Source organism: Pseudorasbora parva, chromosome 15 (assembly GCF_024679245.1).
Source record: "Pseudorasbora parva isolate DD20220531a chromosome 15, ASM2467924v1, whole genome shotgun sequence".
Taxonomy (NCBI): Eukaryota; Metazoa; Chordata; class Actinopteri; order Cypriniformes; family Gobionidae; genus Pseudorasbora; species Pseudorasbora parva.
The window spans coordinates 6,914,698-6,937,519 of record NC_090186.1 but is presented as its reverse complement, the minus strand read 5'-3'; the positions used below and the strand labels follow the sequence as shown (position 1 = coordinate 6,937,519).

The following is a 22,822-nucleotide window of genomic DNA, read 5'->3' as shown; positions in this document are numbered from 1 at the left end:
CTGCGCTTAACCCCGGGTTATCGTCGTTCTAAACACTAATTTTTAAAGGAGTACTGTTTTGTACAGTGTGAAACGATGCAGTGTTATAAAGTTAAAGCTAGACGGTTTGCAACAGACAACCAATCACTTGTATTTGTGTGCTTTATCACGGAAACACTGCATATGGTCTATAAACATTAAATTCACTGTTTGAGAGAGAAAAATGTCAAATGCTGACAGAAAACGCAACAATTTGAGTGAAGAAGAGGCGTTTCATTAAGTATAAACTCAATAGTACAGTCGGCAATACGAGGATGCGCAATGCTAGAGCTTTTATGTAAACAGGTCGCGTACTGCGTTCATCCAATCAATGACACTGACCCTGCAAATAAGAACATTAACCAAGGGTTGAGGAATGTAAAATGTGAAACGTCAGCCTATAAATACCCAGGATTATTTGTTTATGGGTAAATTATGAGGAGTGTGAAATGTGAAACGTGAAGCAAGATAACCCAGGATTCAGTTTACCCAGGGTTTAGAATGACCCAGGGTTAAGTACTTCAGGTGTGAAAAGCCCTTACATGTGTTTAGACCTACTGTAGATACTGAGCCCCAAGGTGTGCTCAACGGTTCAACAACAGATTCATTTTTGGTACAAATTCTTTAAATATTTTTAAGTGTCTTATACTTATATGGACATCTGACTGTTCTTGCCTCAAACAAATATTTACAACAGTTATGCCATCATCACTAGTGCAAATAAGTAATTGTAAAATAAATATCACATACTGTTTGTGGTATTTGACTCATGTCTAAAAGCATCTTGGTCATGTTTTGTTTCAGGAAGGAGCAAGGAAGAAACGGATGGAGATGATGGAGAGGGAAAGGAAACAAAGAGAACAGGTGAGCTTTTAATGACATCATGACATGTCTTTGTAACAATGTATTTTACATTGTTACAAATTCATTTTATTTCAAATAATTTCATCAAAGAACGTTTGAAAATGTATCATGGTTTCCAGAAAAATATTGAGCAGTAAAGCTGTTTTTCAATTTTGATAATAACAGGAAATGTTGCTTGAGCAGCCAATCAGAATGTTAGAATGATTTCTGAAGCATCATGTGACACTGAAGACTTGAGTAGTAATGCTGAAAATTCAGCTTTGCCATTCACAAAATTGAAAGCTGTTATTTTAAATAATATATATATTTTTTACCATATTACTCTTTTAATTGTTTTTTTTTTGTTTTTTTATCAGTTAGCCATGGTGTTCAGTTAGCAACATTTTTGATATATATATATATATATATATATATATATATATATATATATATATAATATAATATATTATATTATATTATATTATATTATATTATATTATATTATATTATATTATATTATATATATATATATATATATATATATATATATATATATATATATATATATATATATATATATATATATAATCTCATGCCATATGTTTTTCTAATTTCTAAACACTGTTTTGACGTTAAAGGAAAATTGTAATATTGTAATTTTTTAGACTGTAGCATTACTGATTGAATGAGTTCACATCAGGTTCAACAGATGGCTGCTCTGGTTCCATTAAATGGATGGATGCTATTTATAATATGTCTCTTGGGTAGAAAGACATTTAAAAGCCTTTTGATTGAGTCAGTTACCCTCAGTAATTGTGTTTCTCTCTGTAGATGTTGTTACTGAAGGCTGCTCAGATGAAGAGATTTGAGAGAGAAAAGGTGAACTGATCAGTGGAAATGGTTATTTATCCAATAAATTGACGTTGGTTTGATTTGTTTATTACCTTTGACCTTTTTCATCTCAGCTGAACCGAATCAACAGGGCTCGGGAGCAGGGCTGGAGACATGTTCTCAGCTCTAGTGGAGGTAGCAGTCCTGAGCGAAAGGTGCAGTGGTCTTCCTTGTCTGCCACGGGTCAGTCGATAAAAGCTGCTAATATATTTGTCACTCTTACTGTTTCTCTTTCTATCCTTTTTTTTTTGTGGCACAGTTTTTTGGAGGTGGTGGTATTGGAGCACCCCATTCCCCTGGAATTGGCCCCTCCCCTGTGCCTGGTCCCACCCATGCCACACCGTATCACTTTGGCCCCACACCTATTCCTTCTTCTACTCCTTCTTTAGCTCCAAGCAGAGCCCCATTTGACCACATCCACCCAGCAGCTGAAAAAACATCCAAACCTGCACCTAAAGAGGGTGCTGGAGAAGGAGTCAAGTCTTCAGGGGACAATGGCAGGTGAATCAGATACACTGAGTGTATTTTGTATTTTCTTTTTCTCTTTCAAGAATTATTCATTTAACATGCAGCAATATTCAAAATGTCATTATCATTAAAGAACTGTTACAGACTCAGGGACGATGAATGGTCATGCCGGCATCCTTGTTAAAGATGTTGTCAGGAAACAACCACGCAAAACAAGTTTACATAATGAGCAGATTTCAAAGAACGACTATGCCAATAGGTCAGCTGTTTCTCATCAGTAATGTCTGTCAGATATTTAGCATGCCTCCACGTCATTAGAGTTGAAATCACTACTTTTGTCTATAGGTTTCGAGGTCAGCTGGTGGCAGAGAGGCATAAGCAGGTGGAAGAGTTTCTGCAGAGGAAAAGAGAAGCCATGCTGAATAAAGTCCGTGCAGAAGGACAGCTGGTAAGAGACTTTTATCTCAACCTCTTCTGGTTAAAGGAATAATCTGGGTTCAGTACTTTATCAACACCATTTGTGGCAGAATGTCAATTTCCATTGAAAATGATTTTGACTCATCATTTTTAAGTCACCATGAAATTAATATTCCTGTCTATTTTCTAAATGCATCTTATTGAACAATTTATCAATTTGACCATTTTTAATTAAAAAAACGTCTTCCAATAAAACAACAGACTTCTCTCTGTTGACACATGACACTTCTCAATTCATGTAGTTCACTTACACTCGACCCTTTTTTGCAATCGAATGCAAGTTTGCATTCAGATTTGCCGCTATCTGATCAACAAATGATGGATAGAAAGTCCCCACCCTACTCCTTTCACTGATAAGTTTTACTCTAATGTACATTACAATATGGAAGAAATTATCTGTCTATTGAAAAAAATGGGCATTTTTTTAAAGGCAAAAATGGATTTTGTTGATGTAATGAAGATAAAAGATTTCTTTAAAGGCCCCGATATACAGTACTTCAAGAAATTGGAAGAACGAACTAAAAGGATGTAATTTTGAACAAAATTAGGTTTGTTTTGGGGAGTTTTTCAAAACCGCTTGCCAAAGCAATCTTTCCAGAACTGTTCGCTACGGCTGGTAAACAAATTTGTACTACCATTGACTTTATAGAGTGCCGCATTACAGAGCTTGTGCAAACATATCCATGTTGCTATGATGATCAGATGCATTTCTTATGATTTATTTAAAAGATGCTACTGTTTTTGTTGCGTTTATTTAGTTATTGAGAAGAAAGTGTGCAGCACATATTTACATATTCACCTAACCGCCTCTCTCAGCGATGTGGTTGGCGTTGGATGTTCACTTAAGCCCCGTTTCCACCAAAATTACCCGGAACAATTTGTACCAGGAACTTTTTTACAGGAACTTTTCTCCCCCCCAGACCTGCAGCTGTCTGCGTTTCGACCGCGATAAAGTTCCGAGAAGATTAGGCAAATTAGTCCGGTGATGTAGGACTGCACACGACTGCTCCTCCAAGCCAGAGACGGACAATAGGGCTGTCACTTTTTATTTGATATTTGAATATGCATTCGAAGATGACGTGAAATATCCGTAATCGAACTATAAATAAACTATCCGGTTTTTAAAGTGCCATGTAGCGCAATTTTTTTACTGTCGGTGCGTTTACATGGAGCACTGTAATCAGTTTAAAAGTCCAATCTGAAGGAAAATGCTCCATATAAAGACCTCAATCGTAATAAAAATGCCCAAACTGAATGAAATTGTAATCGTTTTGAGATGGGTGGGATAAACGTTTTCATGAATCGATCAAACGAAACATTTCACCATGTAAACGACCTGACCAGATTACTTTTGAGTGTGCATCCTTATATGACGTACACAGCGTGCGCCTTCACCACTGAACATGCACCAAGCATGACAAGAGAGGAAAATACATTTTTCTGAGGGATAAACTTTTTATTTCATAAGAAGTTATGAAGATAATGTTGGCATAATACACTGTCCCTAAGCCTATGTAAGCAAACAATTAACTACTTCAACTGCGCCTGACATTAGAATTTATTTTTTCTGAGATGATTATTACACTTTTCAACAAATAAATAGCTTTTATAAAACCGTATTAGTCCTGGTGGCCGTTGAGAGTTGCTATGGCATCTGTAAACACATTCCAGCTGCTGGAGATGACGGCGTTGTAGATAATTGAATATATTCGAATGCATTGCTTGATATTTGATATCCGTTCGAATTAGATTTTTTTCAAAAATGACAGCCCTAACGGACAGTGATCATTTTTGTGTGTACCGATTGAAAGATTTAGTGAACTGTTTACATGAGACGTTATCTAAACCGATCTGGTGTTTACATGTAATGACTTTCAATCGCAATCATTGTGTCACATAAGCAGTTTGTCTGCCGCATCAAAAATGTCAACGCTGTTTTCTCCAGCAGCTGGAGTGTGTTAACTGTAGCCATAGCATCTCTTAACGGCCACCAGGACTAATACAGTATTATATTGTAAGCTATTTATTTGTTTAAATAATCATCTCAGAAAAAAAAACAATTCTTCTGTCAGGCGCAGAGTTTAAGTAAAAACTGCCTGGGGCAATATACGCTGTGTCATTACTCCAACATTATCTTCATAACTTACGAAATAAAAAGTTAACCCCTCAGAAAAATTAACTTTCCTCTCTTGTCAACATGACCGTGGCGTGTAAGACTGATTATTACTGAACGTAGACCGAACCTCGCAAAAGACTTTTTAAAATGCCGAGTTGAAATAAAATTTGCTGCGTGAGCTCTACCAATCAGCATGTTCAGCGCCCAAGTCCCGTCCTCGAAAGTTCCTGAACTTTGAAAAACTACCTCACGAGCAGGGCCGTTTGGAGGGGGAAATATTTACCCGGAACTTAATTTAGACCCTGGTTCCTGCGGTCTAAACACACCGAGTACCACCCAAAGTTCCTGGTTCCTGGGTAAAGTTCCTGTGGTGGAAACGGGGCTTTACAGTATTTTGCTGGTCACATATTTCCTTTTACCTCTAAATGAACAACAACAAAAACTTTGCTGTAAGTATATATCGGGGCCTTAACTCCCAGTTTAGTGACTTAGTCTATGAAAATGAAAGGTTGAAGATCTTTATTACTTCAGAGTGTTTGGGTGTTGAAGTCAGTGATGGGATTGATATTACATTACGTTATTTGGCTTTTGTAATATCGGTTTAACCAATGGGTGAATAGGGGGCTCGACAAAACCTGGCCGCCATCTTTGCAAGCTGGACAAACTCCTCCCGATGCAGGAGACCACAAGTGAACAAAGAGGAGGAGGTAGGAGTCCCGCCTGGGACCGAACATCGCTACTCACTCATCACATCATTTGATCCCCTTATTGCTCGGTTCCTTATTTTAAGTTGTTGTGTCCACCTGAAGTTGCTGCAGCCACTCACCAGCATCTGTTGTCAGTCCCTGCAGTGTTTAAAAACCTCCAGTTCATCATTTCATTTTGTCCTCATTCATTCACTTTTTTTTTTTTTTTACTCTTTTGCTTTGAGGATGTTGTTCTGCTTCAGCACCCCTTGTTTTGGATCCTTCATTTTTTGTACTACTTTTGAAGCGGTTTGAGTGTAACTTCAGCTGATGACCATCTAACTGCTGCTTTTTATGGTCCTCGTCAGTGGATTCAATGAATTTGATTTCTGCTGTAACTGCTTGAGTTTGCGGTTCCCAAATTACAGCATGAATGTTTAATGTTTTTCTTTCCCAGTGTATTTCACCAATTCATGTACAGTATGTGACTTGTCCATATTTTTGTGTGTACATATTTGTTGGAAGATAATGGGAAAAAAACAAAGAGATGATACGCAATCTGTGTGTTTCTCAGGAGTACTTGACAAGATTACGACAGATCAGACTACAGAACTTTAATGAACGTCAGCAGATCAAAGCTCGCCTCAGAGGAGAAAAGGTATATACATCCACATTTTATTGCTAACAGTATTGTCGGCTGTATCATTATATGGTTGTATTATCTTTCTAATATCCAAATTAATGTATAATATTATACTGTATATTCCCATCAGTTTTAGGGCTTTTATATATATATATATATATATTAGATTTTTTTTGTGATTTTTGGTCCTTCTCGCTCAGTGTGACAGTGACTCAGACAGTCAGGAGTCATGTGACGAGGCAGTGCTCAGGAGGAAGAAGATTGAGGCTTTGAAGGTTATACATTTTAATTATTTTCTCATATATTAAATTATATTATATTATTTTAATATGTTGAATTAAAAAACTGAAAAAGATTAAAGAGATTGGGCTCGGTACGATAAAAAAGCTGAATTTATTTGATAAAAAATACAGTAAAACAGTGTAATTTTGACAAATTATTACAATGTTGCTCATTTTGTGAAAGGCCCAGTCAAAGGCTCGTGCTGCTGTACTTAAAGAACAGCTGGAAAAGAAGAGAAGAGAAGCATATGAGAGGGAGAAGAAAGCGTGGGAGGATCATGTATGTCATTTTCTTTCCTAATCCTTCTCTTTCTCATCTCTGCTCATCCATGTCTAATGTGTTGTATTCTACCTGATCTTTTGTTACAAAGCAGCTTGTTGCACGGGGAGTGAAGGCTGCTGTTGGAGCCGGAGCTCCAGCTCCCTCAGCCCCTCCTGCTCAGACTCCTGACTCCACCCCTCAGGAAGCTGTTTCCAAAGCCACACCCTCCTCTAGACCCACCACTCCAGCCATCTCCATGACTGCTGCTCTGAAGGATGTGGGCGCGGTCAGTCATCCATCACACCTCTTCTTTTATTTCCCAGAACAGCCATCTTATGGTCATCTGTCTTTTCTTTTTTGGTAGATTTCATCAGGGCAGAGTTCTCCTATGAAAGAGGACTCCCTTAAAGCAGAAACATCAAGTGCACAGGTGGGAAATGCGTAAATTGGATGTGAGAAATATAAAAATAATATGAGAGAGCAGTTTATTAAATAATTGTCAATAGGGTTAGAGAATATACCAGTAAACACGATTAACCGGAAGAAATGTTTCAACTAGTAGAGGTGTTGGACCATCGTCTTTATCGTGAAAGTTTCTCAGCATTGTCTGACAGATGCGTGACATGAAGCCACTGCTCATAGAGCGCGTGAGAACTGAACTCAGTGCTTTTTGCCAACAAATTGGGCTTGAAGGGTTAAATACACACACCTATGTGTCAAAATGACCATTTATTTGCAAATAAACACAGTCATTTATTTCTTAAAGACCAACTATTATGCAAAATTCACTTTTACATGGTTTATGGTTTGAACATGAATGTGTGTTGGCAGAGTGTGTACACAACCACCTTTTAATGGTACAAATCCACCCAATCCTATTTCTTTTTTTATCCCCATAAATCATAAGCGGTATCTCAGAACAAGCCGTTTGCAGATCCCTGGAAATGTGACATCACATTTCACTGGCACATAAGTGCACAGACATTTGCCACCAACTGTTTGTTTCATCGTATTGTCGCTCATTTTAGCGATGATAATGACGTTCATTTCCACACCTTATGGAGCATCAAAATCTCCTCACTTTCTGTTTCAAGCGTCTGCTAACAAAATGTGTCCAACAAATAAGATAATATACTCCTAATATATGTTTGTTTCCTCTTTTCATGATCTATGTAACACTTATCTGGTCATAATTGTAATATATCGTTAGCTGGACTGTCGTGCTCGTGTACTATCGAGTTGTCATGAGAAAGGTTTGTGTTTTTGTGATCGTTATAACTCTAATCTGGTCATAATTGTAACATGTCGTTAGTTGGACTGTTGTGGTCGTGTACTATTGAGTTCATGAGAACGGTTTGTGTGTTTTTGATGGAAGGGGTGACTTTTTCAATGAATATTCAACCTTAGTAACACACAGATTAGTAATACACAGATTCTGCCATAGCCGTTGCCTGGGTTACGTATGTGTGGGGCGGAGCTATCAAAAAAGAGCCGAGACCTTTTTTGGAGGTAGAGCGTGTTTGTTTTGGTGATTTTTAAATTACAACAACGGTTACCAGAAAGCACTTACCCCACCTTTAATAGCCTACTCACAGACACGTCGACATCCAGCTCTCTGTGTGCATGCGTCAGGTGTGTGTGCTCAAGTTGACAGTAATGAGGCTTTAAAACATATGCAGATGATAATATTTAATGATGATGAAGAGCCGCAATGTCACGTGCATGTCCGCGATATAGATGATCATCAAAACAAACATTTTTTTTTTATAAAGCAAAAATAAATATTTTCATTTATATATCGTTATCGCAAAATAAAATGACTTATATCGTGATATTAAATTTTGGCCATATCGCCATCCCCTAATTGTCAAATGTCACACTTTGACTTTCACTTTGATTTTTATTTATAGATTGTTTTTATTATTATTTTTATTATAGATAATCCAGTTCCACTCGGGTGTACATCACAATATGGAAGAAATTATCTTTCACTAAATAAAAACTAAATGTCTTATAGCTGCAATGTAAAATGCATATTGTTATTATAAATATAAAATACTAATATATAAAAGTTTTTTTAGAGTGACAAGAAGGAGATTCTACGCAGACTCAACCAGAAGGTCCAGTCCCCTGAGGATGATGCGGAGAAAGATCCCACACCTTGCAGCAATGCACCATGCCCTACACCTCAACCAATCCAGCCTTCAATCACAGAGGAAAGGCCAACCACAGCTGGTGATAGGAAAAAATGGGAAGCCATTGCTCCACCCTTACTGTCTGTAGCTGAACAAACTCTGGAGGAGACCTGTGCAACTCTGGCAGGTACCGTATAAAACACAACAATCTCAACAATAATGATGAATTATTATGGCTGTAAAACGTGTATAATTAGATTTGTTAATAGGGTATTTGTAGATAGTTTTATTTTTTATTTTTTTTAGAAGTACTTTTTAAGTCTCATAAATAAAATGAATACTGTATGTCCATACAGAACATTCCCATTCAAGCTCAAAATAATGTGTATCAGAGTTTTTTACCTAATTAAACAGTCTGAGGCACACGTTTAAAATGCACAAGACTTGTAAGAAGTGTGCAAAAAGTGTTGTATTCAGTATACATGTTTGAATTTGGTTTATGTACCAATGTATTACATCATAGGAATTACAGGAGACAACAATATTTGAATTATACTTTGAAATGTGCAGCACATTTATTTAATTAACCCTATTAAAAAGCTGCACATGCCCGTGTCAAAAAACTGCCATAAAAATTTGAAGCTTGAGAGCACAGACTTAAATTTGGTCTTAATTTAAAAAGGACCCTTGGCAGATTATTGTTGAAGTAAAAATTATAAAGTGAAACCAAAAAAAAGTTATAGAGGTTTAAGTTTATGGAAATTATTTATGAACATTATTTTATATAAAATATATATTTTATAAAGCATGTTGAACTCAAAAATGCACAAAAAAAAATTATGAATCTAAACAAGGTGTGTTCTAAATTTGAGGTTGATATCTCAAAAAATTAGCTTTCAGTATGATTTTGTTCGGGCGCAGTGCCAACTTTTTCTCCATTAGGTGCCATCAGAACTAGGATTTACAATTTCCTGTTGAGTTTTTCTTTCTCAAATATTACAAGCACGCTCACAATATTTTATTACACACATACAAACCAAACTCTGACATCCATACTAACACACCCTCACACAGTTACAATTTATCCAATTGCCTTTATAATATGCATAAACAGGAATAAAGTGAGTTTTTGCTTTATAGGCCAAACCTGAAAAAATGTCATCTGGTAAAAAATCAAAAATCCAAATTTTTAAGCCTTGCCAACAAAATGAAAGAAGTTTTTTTTAAATCGTTAAATGGCCCTGGGATTAAAGATTGCAGTTTTAATGGGTTTCAATGGAGATATTTTTGTGTACCTAGTGCAAAATTGATTTTTTTTTTTTTTTTACGGAAATGGGGGTGAAATACTAAAATTCCAGTAAAAAATTCTCACTTGTGCCAAAATATATGTAGTTCGCATTAAAGGGTTACTTCAGCGATTAGCATATGGCTTTGTATCAGTAGAAACCCTGGAGTATATTCAAATTATTGTGCCCCCCCCCCCCCCCCCCCCCCCTCATATCCCCCTGAGACAAGAGATTTATGCATTTTCTAAATGGAAAAATTCCTCCCATGACGCAAATATCGTCAATTTGCGCCATCGGAGGAATTGTTGGCCAGAGACTAAAGACTACAGCCAGCAGAGGGAGCCATTTCCGCATGTTTTCAACTCATGCGTGGGGGATGGAGATCACACAGCACTCAGCTCAGCCTCAGGCATTCATGTAAACCTTGCGGCCAGCAGAGCAAAGTAAGTCTTTCAACTTCTCAAACTAATTCCTATGAAAGTTAAGCTTTCAAAGGCATGAACTGAAAGCACGCCAGACTGAACAAGCGCTGTGAATCTATGCTGCGTTTACCTCAGCTCTCATCACAAACTCATCCATGACTGTCAATATATCTGACTCCTGCAGCGTTTTGGGCTGTGAGACTCCGTCAGCGGCTAAATCACACATTGAACAGACACGTTCAGTTTTTAATTGTAGTGTCTGTTCTCTAACTGAACTGATTTTATGAAAATGAACACGGTCGCGGTGTGAAAGTGATTCAGTAATCTGGTAGCGGTGGCATTCTGGGAATTGTTGTCTTTCATCCCCATGATACAAAAATACATTTTCTCTTTTCTCAGTCTAGAAAGCACCAAATTAAAAAATAATTTCACATTTCTACTACATTAATGACCCAGTTTAAATACAGATTCATATTCCCAGCACTGAAGTACTCCTTTAACAACTGAAAAAGACAAAAATGTTTATAAGGATGCACAAAGGTTAAAACAACATTTTTGTTTTTCATCCCCAAATTCAAGACTTCTTACTGTGATAATTAAGACCTTTGACCTTTTAAGATATTTAAAACATTTTATAAGTAATAGTTTGTCGGATCTGTGTGCTGGCGCAGGTTATCTCAGTTTATAGCTCCTAACTTGATAAAACAGGTTGTGACTGAGGAATGATTACCTCAAAATGTATGTCTATATGCAAGTTGAAAAGTTTAAATTTAATACATACACCTCACCTCTGTAACTATTCTCATTGTCACATGGCAGTAATTATACCCCTCCATGAGCCAATGTTGGTACGCATGCCATAGCTTGCGACTTCTACTTTAGAGATTAATTTCATATGAGCACCACACACATTTGCTCACAGTTTTTCTCTATTGTCCTGTCTCAGTTTCTCAGGTGGCATCTCCAGAGACGAATGATCCTTCTGGTGGAGACAGGAAAAAATGGCAGACTGACGGTGCACATCTTCTGTCTGTGGCTCAGCAGACACTGGAAGAAACCAGCCTTACAACAGCAGGTCGACTAGCAGGTAAACTCCCTCACCCTGAGAATCTGTAGATTATACAGCCGAACTTGTTGACAAATAATTATCAAAATGTAATTTAGTATTGTCAACTTCTTAGCCTACTTAGTAAATGTGCTCCGCTGCACAAGTTGCAGAGATTCAGATATCGTGAGTGACTGAGTTTATTGTATCACTTTGCATTTGCACGACTCTAATAAGAAGCAAATGTACCAACACAAATCAAAATACTGCAGCACTTCGATGCATCTGAAAGCACACTCCATCAGATTTCATTACATCAGCATCACATATTCATGGTGCCATCCAATATATTCAGTTAGGAAGATTTAGATGAGCTTCAATGGAAAATTGGTGGCTAAAGCAGACCTTGATGCAAATTTTAAAAGTGTTTTTGCTAGTCAACTAGATGCAGAATAAGACAAGTCAAATATATGTACACACCACTAGTATTTCCAGAGTGAATAGATTAAGTACTGGAGTGTGAATGTTTGTTTTGTAACCATGGAGGGTGTGTTGGGGACTCCAGCCACTCTATAGCAACCAGCTTAATAACAACAGAGTTTTCGGTTATTTTCTAGAGCTTTAATCTTCTTTGTCTGGAAAGCCAAAAATCATGTTTTTGTTGTGTATTGTAAAATATGTGTCTTATTTATATGCAGTAAAATTTCTTTTATTCCCTTTTTTCAGAGAAAACAGCTGGTGAAGTCATTTGCATGGATGCTTGGCAGGGGGAGGGGCTGAGGAAGGCTTGGGCACAGAGTCCCGACTCTGAGGTTCTGAAGGTGTTGGAAGCAGCAGAGCTCCAGTCCTTCACTCAAAAACTAGATCCTGCCAGCACCTGTGACCTCACACTGACTGGTGAGTCTTTTATCCGTATTTTTTGCCTGTGTTACGTGTCAATAGCTTCCTGTTAATCCTGTACTTCTGTCTTTTAATCAGAAAGCCTTAATCCTATTGAAGAGTCGTCAGATGCCACTAATGAAGCCATGCAAGTGCCTCTCCCTCAACAATGCCAGCCTGCCAGTGACCATACCAAACAAGAAATGACATGTCAGGAGACTGTGCCAATCATAGCCGAGGTTAAAAGTCAGGAACTAATCCCCCAAACACCAGAAGAGATTCAAATGTCTCAATCTACAGAAACTGAGGCAGAGGGTGAGAATACTGCTCTGAATACGACTGCATTAGACTTAGCTACATGGGTTAAAAAATATATTTTTGATTTAATGTTTTTAACTAAATCACTTTTCTCTGTCCTCTCAGTGGTAGATGACATAGAGTCGGTAGTTCTGGATGATGCCACACAGAAAAACTCACAACAGCCTCCAACAGAAGTAATTCAGGCATGGACAAACGACACTCCAGTTTCTCTGTAAGCACTTCTTGTGAAATCTTACTGTAAAAGCACACAGGTCTTGGACATACAGTACCATGTTTAGGGTTAAGTAAGATTGTTTAAATGTTTTAAAATAACTTTCTTATGCTTACCAAGGCTCCATTTATTTGATAAAAAAGAATAAAAATAATAATATTGTGTCAGAGCTGTTCTGACCTATAGCGCCATGATTTCTTACAAACATATTTAATCTTACAGAGTCTAAACCTTTGAATGGTAGTGAACATAATAACAGAAGTTTCATAATTTGAAAAAACTATTCTTTTAATTATTGTTTTTTTTTATGTTAGGCCAGCAGAGGGCAGAGTAATACAAGCAGAATGCACAGAGCTACCGCAAAGAGAGGAGAAACATCCTGAACCTGCAGGTAGTCTCAAGAGCAAAGCTAAGACACCTTATCTCCCTCTCACACAAGCATGTCTCATTATGAACCATATCAAAGAGCTCCAGGCTTCCACTCTACACATCATTTAACTTTAAACTATGTTCATCCGCAGAAGCTTTAAAAAGTCCTGTTTAAATCTAGCTCCTCTGTAAAAATCTAAAAAAAGTTTTTCTTTCTTTCTTTCTTTTTCCAATAGATGAATCTCTGTTTGTGAAGCTAAGTAGTAGTCCAGCTCACAGACGTACAGTAGCATTGGCCATCCTGTCTGCCCAATCCTCAATGGAGGACTCCTCCTCCGTCACCTCACGTTCCCGCTCTGTCTCTCCGCTGCGTTCCCAACGCCATGACGACGCACTCCTCATCGGCCTCTCCACTGGCCTCTTTGATGCAAACAACCCAAAGGTGAGCATCGCAATTGGAGCAGCACTGTACTTAGTGTGGGTCTCTGTGTGTTGCATTATAATCTTTATATTAAAAAAATATAATCTTTCTTTCTCTCGCATGTTAATGTAGACTGTAAAACAGTAAAGCTAAACTCTGGCCAAATATTCTAGTACTGAAGGCTAGAATGCACTACACAACTTTTGAAATCTGAACTCATTCGCGACTTTGTAATTGGTTATAGAGGAAAAACTGTGTATCACTCACTCACTCACTCACTCACTCACTCACTCACTCACTCACTCACTCACTCACTCACTCACTCACTCACTCACTCACTCACTCACTCACTCACTCACTCACTCACTCACTCACTCACTCACTCAACCACCCACCCACCCACTCACTCACTCACTCACTCACTCAGTCACTCACTCACTCACTCACTCAATCAGACTTTCTGAACAAAACTAAAAAAAAACTTCTTTGTTGCATACCAAACGTAAACAATATGTTCTAAAATCAGCTCAAAATATCAAACTTGTTTGATATCCTCCGACTTGATGGAATCATAATTTTATCTATGCCCATCATACACTGTGCGACTTTTGGCAAGCAGCACCAACACACCCAGACCTCAAATTGGGCAAAAGTTGTGTAGTGTACAAAAATGTAGGTGGGACTGAGTAACAGATATGCTGACCACAGATTTTTGGAGGTGTACATTTTCAGAAGTGAGTGTAGTTAGAAGGGTGCAGATGCAGAGATTTTTCTGTGGGCAAGACCTCAGTGCCTTGAACTTGATGAGGGCAGCAACTGGCTGCCAATGGAGTGAGACAAAGAGAGGAGTTATGTCCACTCTCTTGGGTTCATTGAAGAGCAAATGTGCTGCTGCATGCTGGATCATTTGGAGAGGTTTGAATGCACATGCATGAAGGACAGATAAAAGCATTACAGTACAGTTTAGAAATTACATGCCTGGACAAGGAGTTGTGTAGCATGCTTGGATATTATGGGTCTGATTTTCCTGATTCAGCAAATCTGCAAGAAGTGGACTTTTACGACTAAATGAACTTCAAGTACAATATTGCAAATGGTATTCCCTGGTTCCTAGATGGGTAGTCAAGGATGTTAAGTTGAGTTAGAAGTAGGGATCCACCGATATGAACATTTTGGCCAATACTGATATACTGACCGATAAATCTAAATCTGTTTTTTTTAAATATAATTTCTGAAAGCCTGATTACAAAAACAAAATTCTCACCATTAAGCATAATAAAGACATTCTCATGAAGCAATAAGCTCCAAGAATCTGTGGTTTACAATGAATTTATATCAGCTAAGGTGTGTTATTAGGTACAAAGTGGAGCGGAGCTAAAACCCCCACACAATACAAATATTAAAGCCAACATATATGCATCATTGCAACTTTCATAAAGTAAAAAAAACAAAACAAAAAGCCTTCCTTCCGCTGGAAAAAATAGTCCCTGACCGTGAACACCAACAGAAGTTACATTATTACGTCATTAGATGGTGGCAAAGTCTTAAACAGTCAGTCAGTCACTTAGTAGTGAAGACTTTTATATTGAAAGGACTAAAACGTGTGTGAAAATGGAAAAAAAATGCAACTGACAAATGAGCACTGTCAGGGCACAGGACACTGGAAAACCCAGTTTAACAGATTTTTTTATTATGAATATAGGACTGGTCTGAAGGTAAATGCTAAATCTGAATGCAGGAATATACATTTGGTCACTCAATCTCTCTCTCATGGAATAATATAAGCTTCAATGAACAGTATCAATGCAAACATTGCTACGGGTGTTGTGCTGTTATTTGGAGAATCATTGGGTAAAGCGGTCGTGAATAAAACACAGCTATTGACCAATCAGAATCAAGGACTGGGACTAACCCTTTTAATAATTCTAATTTGATGTAGCCTAAATGAAAGACTTGCACAGGACGTTGCACTTTACTGTGTTTTTAAAAAAAAGTGATTCCAATCATATTTCAAGCAATCCAAAACCATCATGGGAAACTTAACTTAATTAACACATTTTCTTATCAGGCTGATAATTATAACTTTAAAAACTAACGTGCATAGCCTATACCAGTATGGTGGCCAATATATTGTGCATCTCTTGTTAGAAGTGATGTTATTTAATCCAGGCTAAGATGCCGATTAAGCAGGCTGAGATTTGTGCAGATGTTGTGCCAAGAAGAAGAGGGGGCTGAGCAGCGAACCCTGAAGTACCCCGTTAGTTAGCTGACATGACACCTGCCCTCCAAGATCTCCTTGTGTGATAGGACACTATCCAGCACAGTTCCCATAACAGTGTAAAATCCTGCCAAAGAAGCTCCTACCAGCCGCAGGGCTTCAGTGACAGACAGACCTGTGAATGTCAGCTCTTAAAACCTGACTGATTATAGTCTAGCAAGTTTTTCTTTGAGAAGAAGGAAGAAACCTGAACAGGAGGAGAGAGACCAGAGGGTTACCAGTTATTTTCGATTTGTTGACCAAATGCCAGTGCTGAGTAATGTGCTTTAAAATCACACATGAACTTGTAGAAAAACGGAGGGAATAGGGCCAAGGGGGCAGGTGGAAGGATGGTTCAAGAAAATTTATAGACCTCCGCCTAGAGAGTGGAGCATTGAGGGTGGGTCGTTGTTGTTTACGAATGTGTTAAGAACTGACGTATATACACAGAGGCTGAAGCCAAAATCGCCCCCTATAAATAGGGCATTATTTGAGGGGACAGCCATTTTTAGTGGTGTCCAAAACCATAGTGGATGTTATTGAGTGCACTCACATTTCACTGTGATAACAAGTGTACAGACGATGTCCACTCAACAGCTGTCCAAATTCATCACTCTTTTTCATTCACTTCTTCAAGTGGATAATATTAGTAGACTAACGTAAGCGAATAGTGAATGAGGGTTTAGGGGTCATTTTGGATTCAGCCTGTGTATATACTTCCTGTTCAGCTCTTTGTCTGGTCCACCACAGACTAGATGAGGGAGCAAAACAGGAACAGCTGAACAGAATGACTAACTAATGAGTTACCAAGGGGAAAAAAACTACAAAGTCCTACTACAAAGTTGTATTTTTCTTAACTAACAATGACGAATATTAAGTACTATAAAAAACGTTTTGTTCATTGTTAGTCAATGTTAGTTAGTGCATTAACTATTGTTATCTAACGGAACCTTATTGTAAAGTGTTAGCACAATTTTTAATAGTTTTAGTTTACAATAAACACAGCAAAGGACTGTGAAGAAATGTAGGTGTGTGTGTTTGTCTTAATTGAAAGATATGAGACTATTACAGAGCATAGTAATGGACCCGACTGCTGCCATTCATCACCCTGATTAGAGCAGAATCCCTTACACTAGACGAGGCGAGAGACGAAGAGAGGTCGGGAAAGAGCTAGAGAAAGACTATGAGGAAGAAAGAGATGGCACTATAGCAGGAGAAACAGATGGCAGTCTTCGATAATGCATAGCACTTAGCACAGAATGATAGAAGAGCTCAGATTTGTATCTCAGAGTTTTTGTTTGGGGTGATTTGTTTTCCACAGACTAAATTTGTGTTTGTGTGCACATAATGGTGTGTGCATGCAGGGATAGGCATATGTATGAGTGTGGATGTGCCTCAGGGCATAACTGTGCTGGAAGGACTGCTGAATGTGTGTGTGTGCATGTGTGTTTTGAGTTCCTGAGTGGAGCGTTATTAATGCGATTCTTCCACATCCTTGATGTGCCAGTAAACCAAAAGGACTTTGCGCTGGCCTGTGTACTTTTTTCGCCCACCCCACAGGCGCACATACACAAATGCTTTTCTTTGCCCTCACAAAAGCACATTAGCATTCACACCCACGCCCACACTTTCGCAAACACGCACTCACATTTGGCCTTTTGGCTTGCTTGCACCCAACCCTTTGGACAACTGGACTGGCAGATTACACACACACACACGCACACACACACACACACACAAAATGCTGTCTTTCTCAGTACAGACTGTCAGTCTGTTTAATCAGTAGTTTAGCACTCCTCTCCACTGTGCGAGTGCGAGAACACAGTGCGTCTCTGTACTGACGACTGTAGTGGAGATGGATGACTGTGCCGATATTAAAGCCCTCCTCTGCTCTGTGGAGACAATTTTAAGTCCCTGCTGTGTGTTAAATAGCCAAGTTGTTTCATTTCTGTTCACGATTCAGATTGAACTCCAAACTACAGCTTAGTGCATTTTTTTTAATCCAATTTAATTTGACTAACTGTATGTAGTCCATTTCAAATGTTGGTTTGTTGCACCAAAAGTTGTTTTTGTTTTTTTCCACCTATGTCTGACCCTTACAACTAAAGTTTGCCCAATAAAAAGATGCACAACACCGATAGCCAATTATTCATAATGATATCTGCGGATACCGGTAGTTTGATTTTCTTAAGGGCAAAAACTCTTCCAAAAAATCTCTCCCAACTAATGCTGTAAACTATACAGGAAACCTTATCATGTTGTACATTGCTATAATATTAGAGGTTAAAATAAACAACAAAGCCTACTATTATATTCATAGTTTGGGGATGGGACTATCTGTTTGGAAACCTTTCTAAAACAAACATTAAACACTTTTGTATTTTTAAACGGGAAACTTTTTGACACTGTGCCTCTAAGACTTCCATGTGAATGCCCTCTTCGCATGTGAGATTAAATGAAACCGTGTTTATTTAAGTTTGCGTTGGGTGTGATATAGTTGGTTCTGCCCCATTGTTCAATGACAACCTCTTTGCAAAGCCTGCATTGCATTGTGACAGGTTCACAAAACAATTCACACTGAAATGTGCTGCACAAACTGTGAAGGTCAGTCTAAAACGACCAGGGATTTGTTAAAAATAAACTTCAAATGCTTGTTTCTAACATTAGGATCCTTCTGTCTGTGTAGGGACACAGGTGCTACAGCACAATGAGTAAACTTCCTGCACCTCCTAGATTTAAAATGGTACTTTGAATGTGTGCATATTTTGACATGCCCGTGACTATGACTACACAACCATGAGCCATTTTTAGTACCTTATTTTTAATAAAAATCTGAGTGAACTGGGGTGGAAGATTTGCATTTGTACATTAAACTGTTTAGCTTACAAAAGAAGGTGAATATTTCTGTTTTCTATGGGGGTATCTGGTTTGTGATGTTCGAAATCGTGTCTGTGTTTGTGTGTTTGTGTGTGTGTGTGTGTGTGTGTGTGTGTGTGTGTGTGTGTGTGTGTGTGTGTGTGTGTGTGTGTGTGTGTGTGTGTGTGTGTGTGTGTGTGTGTGTGTGTGTGTGTGTGTGTGTGTGTGTGTGTGTGTGTGTGTGTGTGTTTTTGTACCAGATGTTGAGGACGTGCTCCTTACCTGACCTCAGTAAAGTGTTCAGTGATGCTGCAGAAACTGAAGGTGCCAGCGTTCCTAACAACAACCTGGAGATTGAGGATCTGGAGGATAAAGTGGATGAGGAGTCTGACCCTGAGGAGTAAGATACACACAAAACGTGATGCATTTGTACCTACTCACATAAACACACCCTCACTTATGACTGTCTCTGTCTCAGTGTGTATGAGGATGAAGATTTGAGGGAGCTCAGAGCATCTATGGAGAGGCTTCTCCAAGAGCAGCGCAGTGAAGATGATGATGATGATGAAGAGGAAGATGATGGTGGTGGATCCAATGGCAGCCCGGCTGATGAAGAGGCAGCTGGTCTTAATGGGCTGGCTAGTGCTGCTAATGACAAATGCAGTCCAGAGGAGGAGTGTTTTAATAGAATGGCTGAAGAAGAGGATGATGTTAGCCATGGTGAGGAAGAGCCAGGAGGGCCAGTTACTAATGGAATGGAAGTTGAGGAAGATGAAGAGCAGAACAGCAGTGAAGGCCAGCTCAATGAGGAGTGGCATTCAGGTACAAATACAATCATGACTATCCATAAACATCTACAGAACAGAGCACAAAGGCTGAACACGTACCCCAAAAACAGGGCAACAGCTGACTTTATCCGCAAACTCAGTGCAACAGCTAGACAGAACCACTAAAATAGCACAACGGCTAATTATATCCGTTAATACAGCACAACAGCTAGAGAGAAATAGCCTACAACTAGACACAACAGCTAACTGTATCTGTTAAAACCACACAACAGCTAACCATATCCGTTAAAAAAACGGAAGCTCAACAGCTAACTATATCCACTAAAAAAGCATATCAGCTAGATACAATCGCTAACAGAGCAATACAGCTAGACACAACAGCTAACCATATCCGTTAATACAGCTCAACAGCTAACTATATATGCTAAAACAGGACAACAGATACAGGGTGTCCGCGGGGTTTTAAAAGTATTAAAAAGTGATAAATCAAAATTGTCAAATTTAAGGCCATTAAAAGTGTTAAATGTGGTCTCAGAGGTATTATTTTTTTCCAAATTAGGTATTATTTTTTTCAGACTATAAGGTGACCTATTCTGATTGAAACTCTATCTGCGTTCGCGTTAGTTCGTTTAAATATAGGCTTTAGCATATCTGGGCACATAATCAAAGATCTTTCGTCTCCGTCTCAGCGTATGTTTGATGCTGACATCATATTCAGTGGTCGTTCGGCATCATCTCAGAACACTGCGCGCTCAACAGAAGGGGCTGGCTTACGTTTTATTTTAGACTTGCTTCAAGGCATATCTTCAACGACTATCCTCATAAGAGCAATCTTAAATGATTTATATATAGTCCAAAATGAACAAAAAGAGTTGTGAGAGAATGAGGCGCGATCCATATAAACAGTGAGATCCGCGTGTCTGTCTGCTCTTAAAGGGACAGCAGCCAATAAAGCTTCCTGTCAGTAAAGTAGGGATGGCTCGATACCACAATTTTGGCTTCGGTACGGTACCACAATCTAATACCGAAGTACCGATATTAAATCGATACCACAAGGTCTGATATTAGCGCGGGTATATTGCACGCGAATGAGAACAATTATGCAAGTTTTGAGTTTATAAAGTGGGAAATTACCACAAATGTTTATTAGTAAATTAATCAGCGAAGCTTATCACATCAAATCAGTCATTTGAAAACTTTCTTGTGAGAAATAATTTCAGCAAAAATCTCTCAAAATTAGCTAATTGCTTCTGGTTTCAAAAGACATCGGACTACACTAAAGCAATCTGCATAATCCGATTCAACATTTCACGCTCGTCTCGGGACGGATAACGGAAATCATTTGAACACGCAAGAGATTTTATAGCATTTCGTAATAACAGTTACAGGAGACATGAGCTTATAACAACGACACACACACACACACACACACACGCGCGCCTGTCACTTAGTCACGCTCGCACATTACACATTAAGTTTCCTTAAACAGTCAAATACACAGAATTATGTACAAATGTCCGTCTTTAGTGAGTATTCACATAAACACAGTCGGCGGTGTCTAACGCGAATGTAAACAGTGCAATAGTATGCATGCAAATATAATGAGATCTAAATGTCATTGGTTGAAACGAACGCTGGAGATTGTGATATTTGATCTTATGTTAGGCTGTGTGTGTGCGTTGATCAGTGTTAAAAAAACAAAAATGTCTAACTGAGATGGTTTGAATGATCCACTGACCTGTCGATCTCTTAAGAAGTCCTAAAGTCAGGATAGTGACAGATGCTTCTTGGCTAGGTTTGATGGTTCTTCATCAGTTTTATAAGCAAAGTCATTACAAATGTCCCTTTTACTCCTCTCTTTATTCATTCGTTTTGGGCATCTTGAGTGAGATTCAACTGCTTTATCCATTTTGTCCGTCTATGTTGTTGTCACATTAGCCGGTTGTTTCGGGTCAGTTGGGGTAGCGCGCTGCCATCTAGCGGTGAACTTCGGAAAAGCAGCATATACCGAAATGTGCCAAATCATGATATCGTACCGTTTTAAATAAAATATATGCCGGTATTTTTCCAGTACCGGTATATCGCGCATCCCTACAGTAAAGTTAAAGAACAAAGGGAACGGGATATTAAAAAATATATTAAAATGTACAAAAACATTTCTTTTTTATCGCGATTAATCACAGAAAAAAATGTGTGATTAATCTAGTTAAAGTTTTTAATCGATTGACAGCACTATTTTTTAGTATTTTGTTAAATTCAACAACTTATCACTGTTATAGAAATGTAATATTTGGCTCAGGTTTTGTTGGAAAAAAAACACTAAATAATTTAATTGCTGAATTACCAATTATTAATTGAAATCAAATGTGTATGCAGTAATGCTTCTCCTTAACCAACCTTTGTGAATGTTGAGATGTATTTTGTTGTGTCTGAATGATAACTTATAACAGATTTCCTCCTGGTGTCGATTCTAAATCTATTCTTTTTTGTATGTTATATATGTCAAAATCTGTGTAAATAATTGAAAGGTCGCTGATTAACACTTGCAATTCAGTGTCGTGATGGTTTTAAAAAATATTCTGAAGGTAATAAAAAAGGTATTAAAAAGTAGTCAATTTAACTTAAGGATTGCTGTATATACCCTGAGATAACTATATCCACTAAAATAGCACAACGGTTAGATACAACTGCTAACAGAGCAATACAGCTAGACACACCAGCTAACTGTATTTGTTAAAACCACTCAACAGCTAGACACAATTGATAACACAGCTTAACAACAAGACACAACGTCTTACCATATCTGCTAAAACAGCAGAATAACTAGACATAACTAACACCACCCAACAGTGAACACAGAATAACTCCCAAATGCATCCACAAAAGTAGGACAGCAGCTAACAAAATCCTCAAATGCAACTCAATAGCTAGTCATGTACACAAACACAACACAACATAACAGCTAACCACATCTATGAACACAACACAGATCATGCTGACACCAAACACAAATAACTATGTCTGTAAAAGCTCAAAACAACCCATAAAAGCGGCTGACTGCATCCGCAAACACGATAGAACTGTACCCTAAATACATCACAAATATCATGTTCAAAACTTCGTTGCTAAGCACATTAAAAATGAAAA

The 22,822-nt window shown here is 38.2% G+C and overlaps 1 protein-coding gene across 1 annotated transcript in view; it reads left to right on the top strand.

The window, feature by feature from the left end:
• Window positions 1-22,822, top strand: part of nek1 (NIMA-related kinase 1) — a 41,931-nt gene that overhangs the window by 13,039 nt on the left and 6,070 nt on the right. The window contains exons 13-33 of the mRNA XM_067416916.1: window positions 823-882; window positions 1,693-1,740; window positions 1,827-1,907; window positions 2,012-2,253; window positions 2,354-2,479; window positions 2,566-2,668; window positions 5,434-5,520; window positions 6,074-6,157; window positions 6,343-6,417; window positions 6,608-6,703; window positions 6,795-6,971; window positions 7,050-7,115; window positions 8,767-9,007; window positions 11,475-11,615; window positions 12,300-12,470; window positions 12,552-12,767; window positions 12,876-12,984; window positions 13,299-13,375; window positions 13,590-13,795; window positions 19,148-19,287; window positions 19,366-19,709. Coding sequence (XP_067273017.1) covers window positions 823-882; window positions 1,693-1,740; window positions 1,827-1,907; window positions 2,012-2,253; window positions 2,354-2,479; window positions 2,566-2,668; window positions 5,434-5,520; window positions 6,074-6,157; window positions 6,343-6,417; window positions 6,608-6,703; window positions 6,795-6,971; window positions 7,050-7,115; window positions 8,767-9,007; window positions 11,475-11,615; window positions 12,300-12,470; window positions 12,552-12,767; window positions 12,876-12,984; window positions 13,299-13,375; window positions 13,590-13,795; window positions 19,148-19,287; window positions 19,366-19,709 — 2,890 coding nt within the window. The remainder of the gene's footprint in view (window positions 1-822; window positions 883-1,692; window positions 1,741-1,826; window positions 1,908-2,011; window positions 2,254-2,353; window positions 2,480-2,565; window positions 2,669-5,433; window positions 5,521-6,073; window positions 6,158-6,342; window positions 6,418-6,607; window positions 6,704-6,794; window positions 6,972-7,049; window positions 7,116-8,766; window positions 9,008-11,474; window positions 11,616-12,299; window positions 12,471-12,551; window positions 12,768-12,875; window positions 12,985-13,298; window positions 13,376-13,589; window positions 13,796-19,147; window positions 19,288-19,365; window positions 19,710-22,822) is intronic.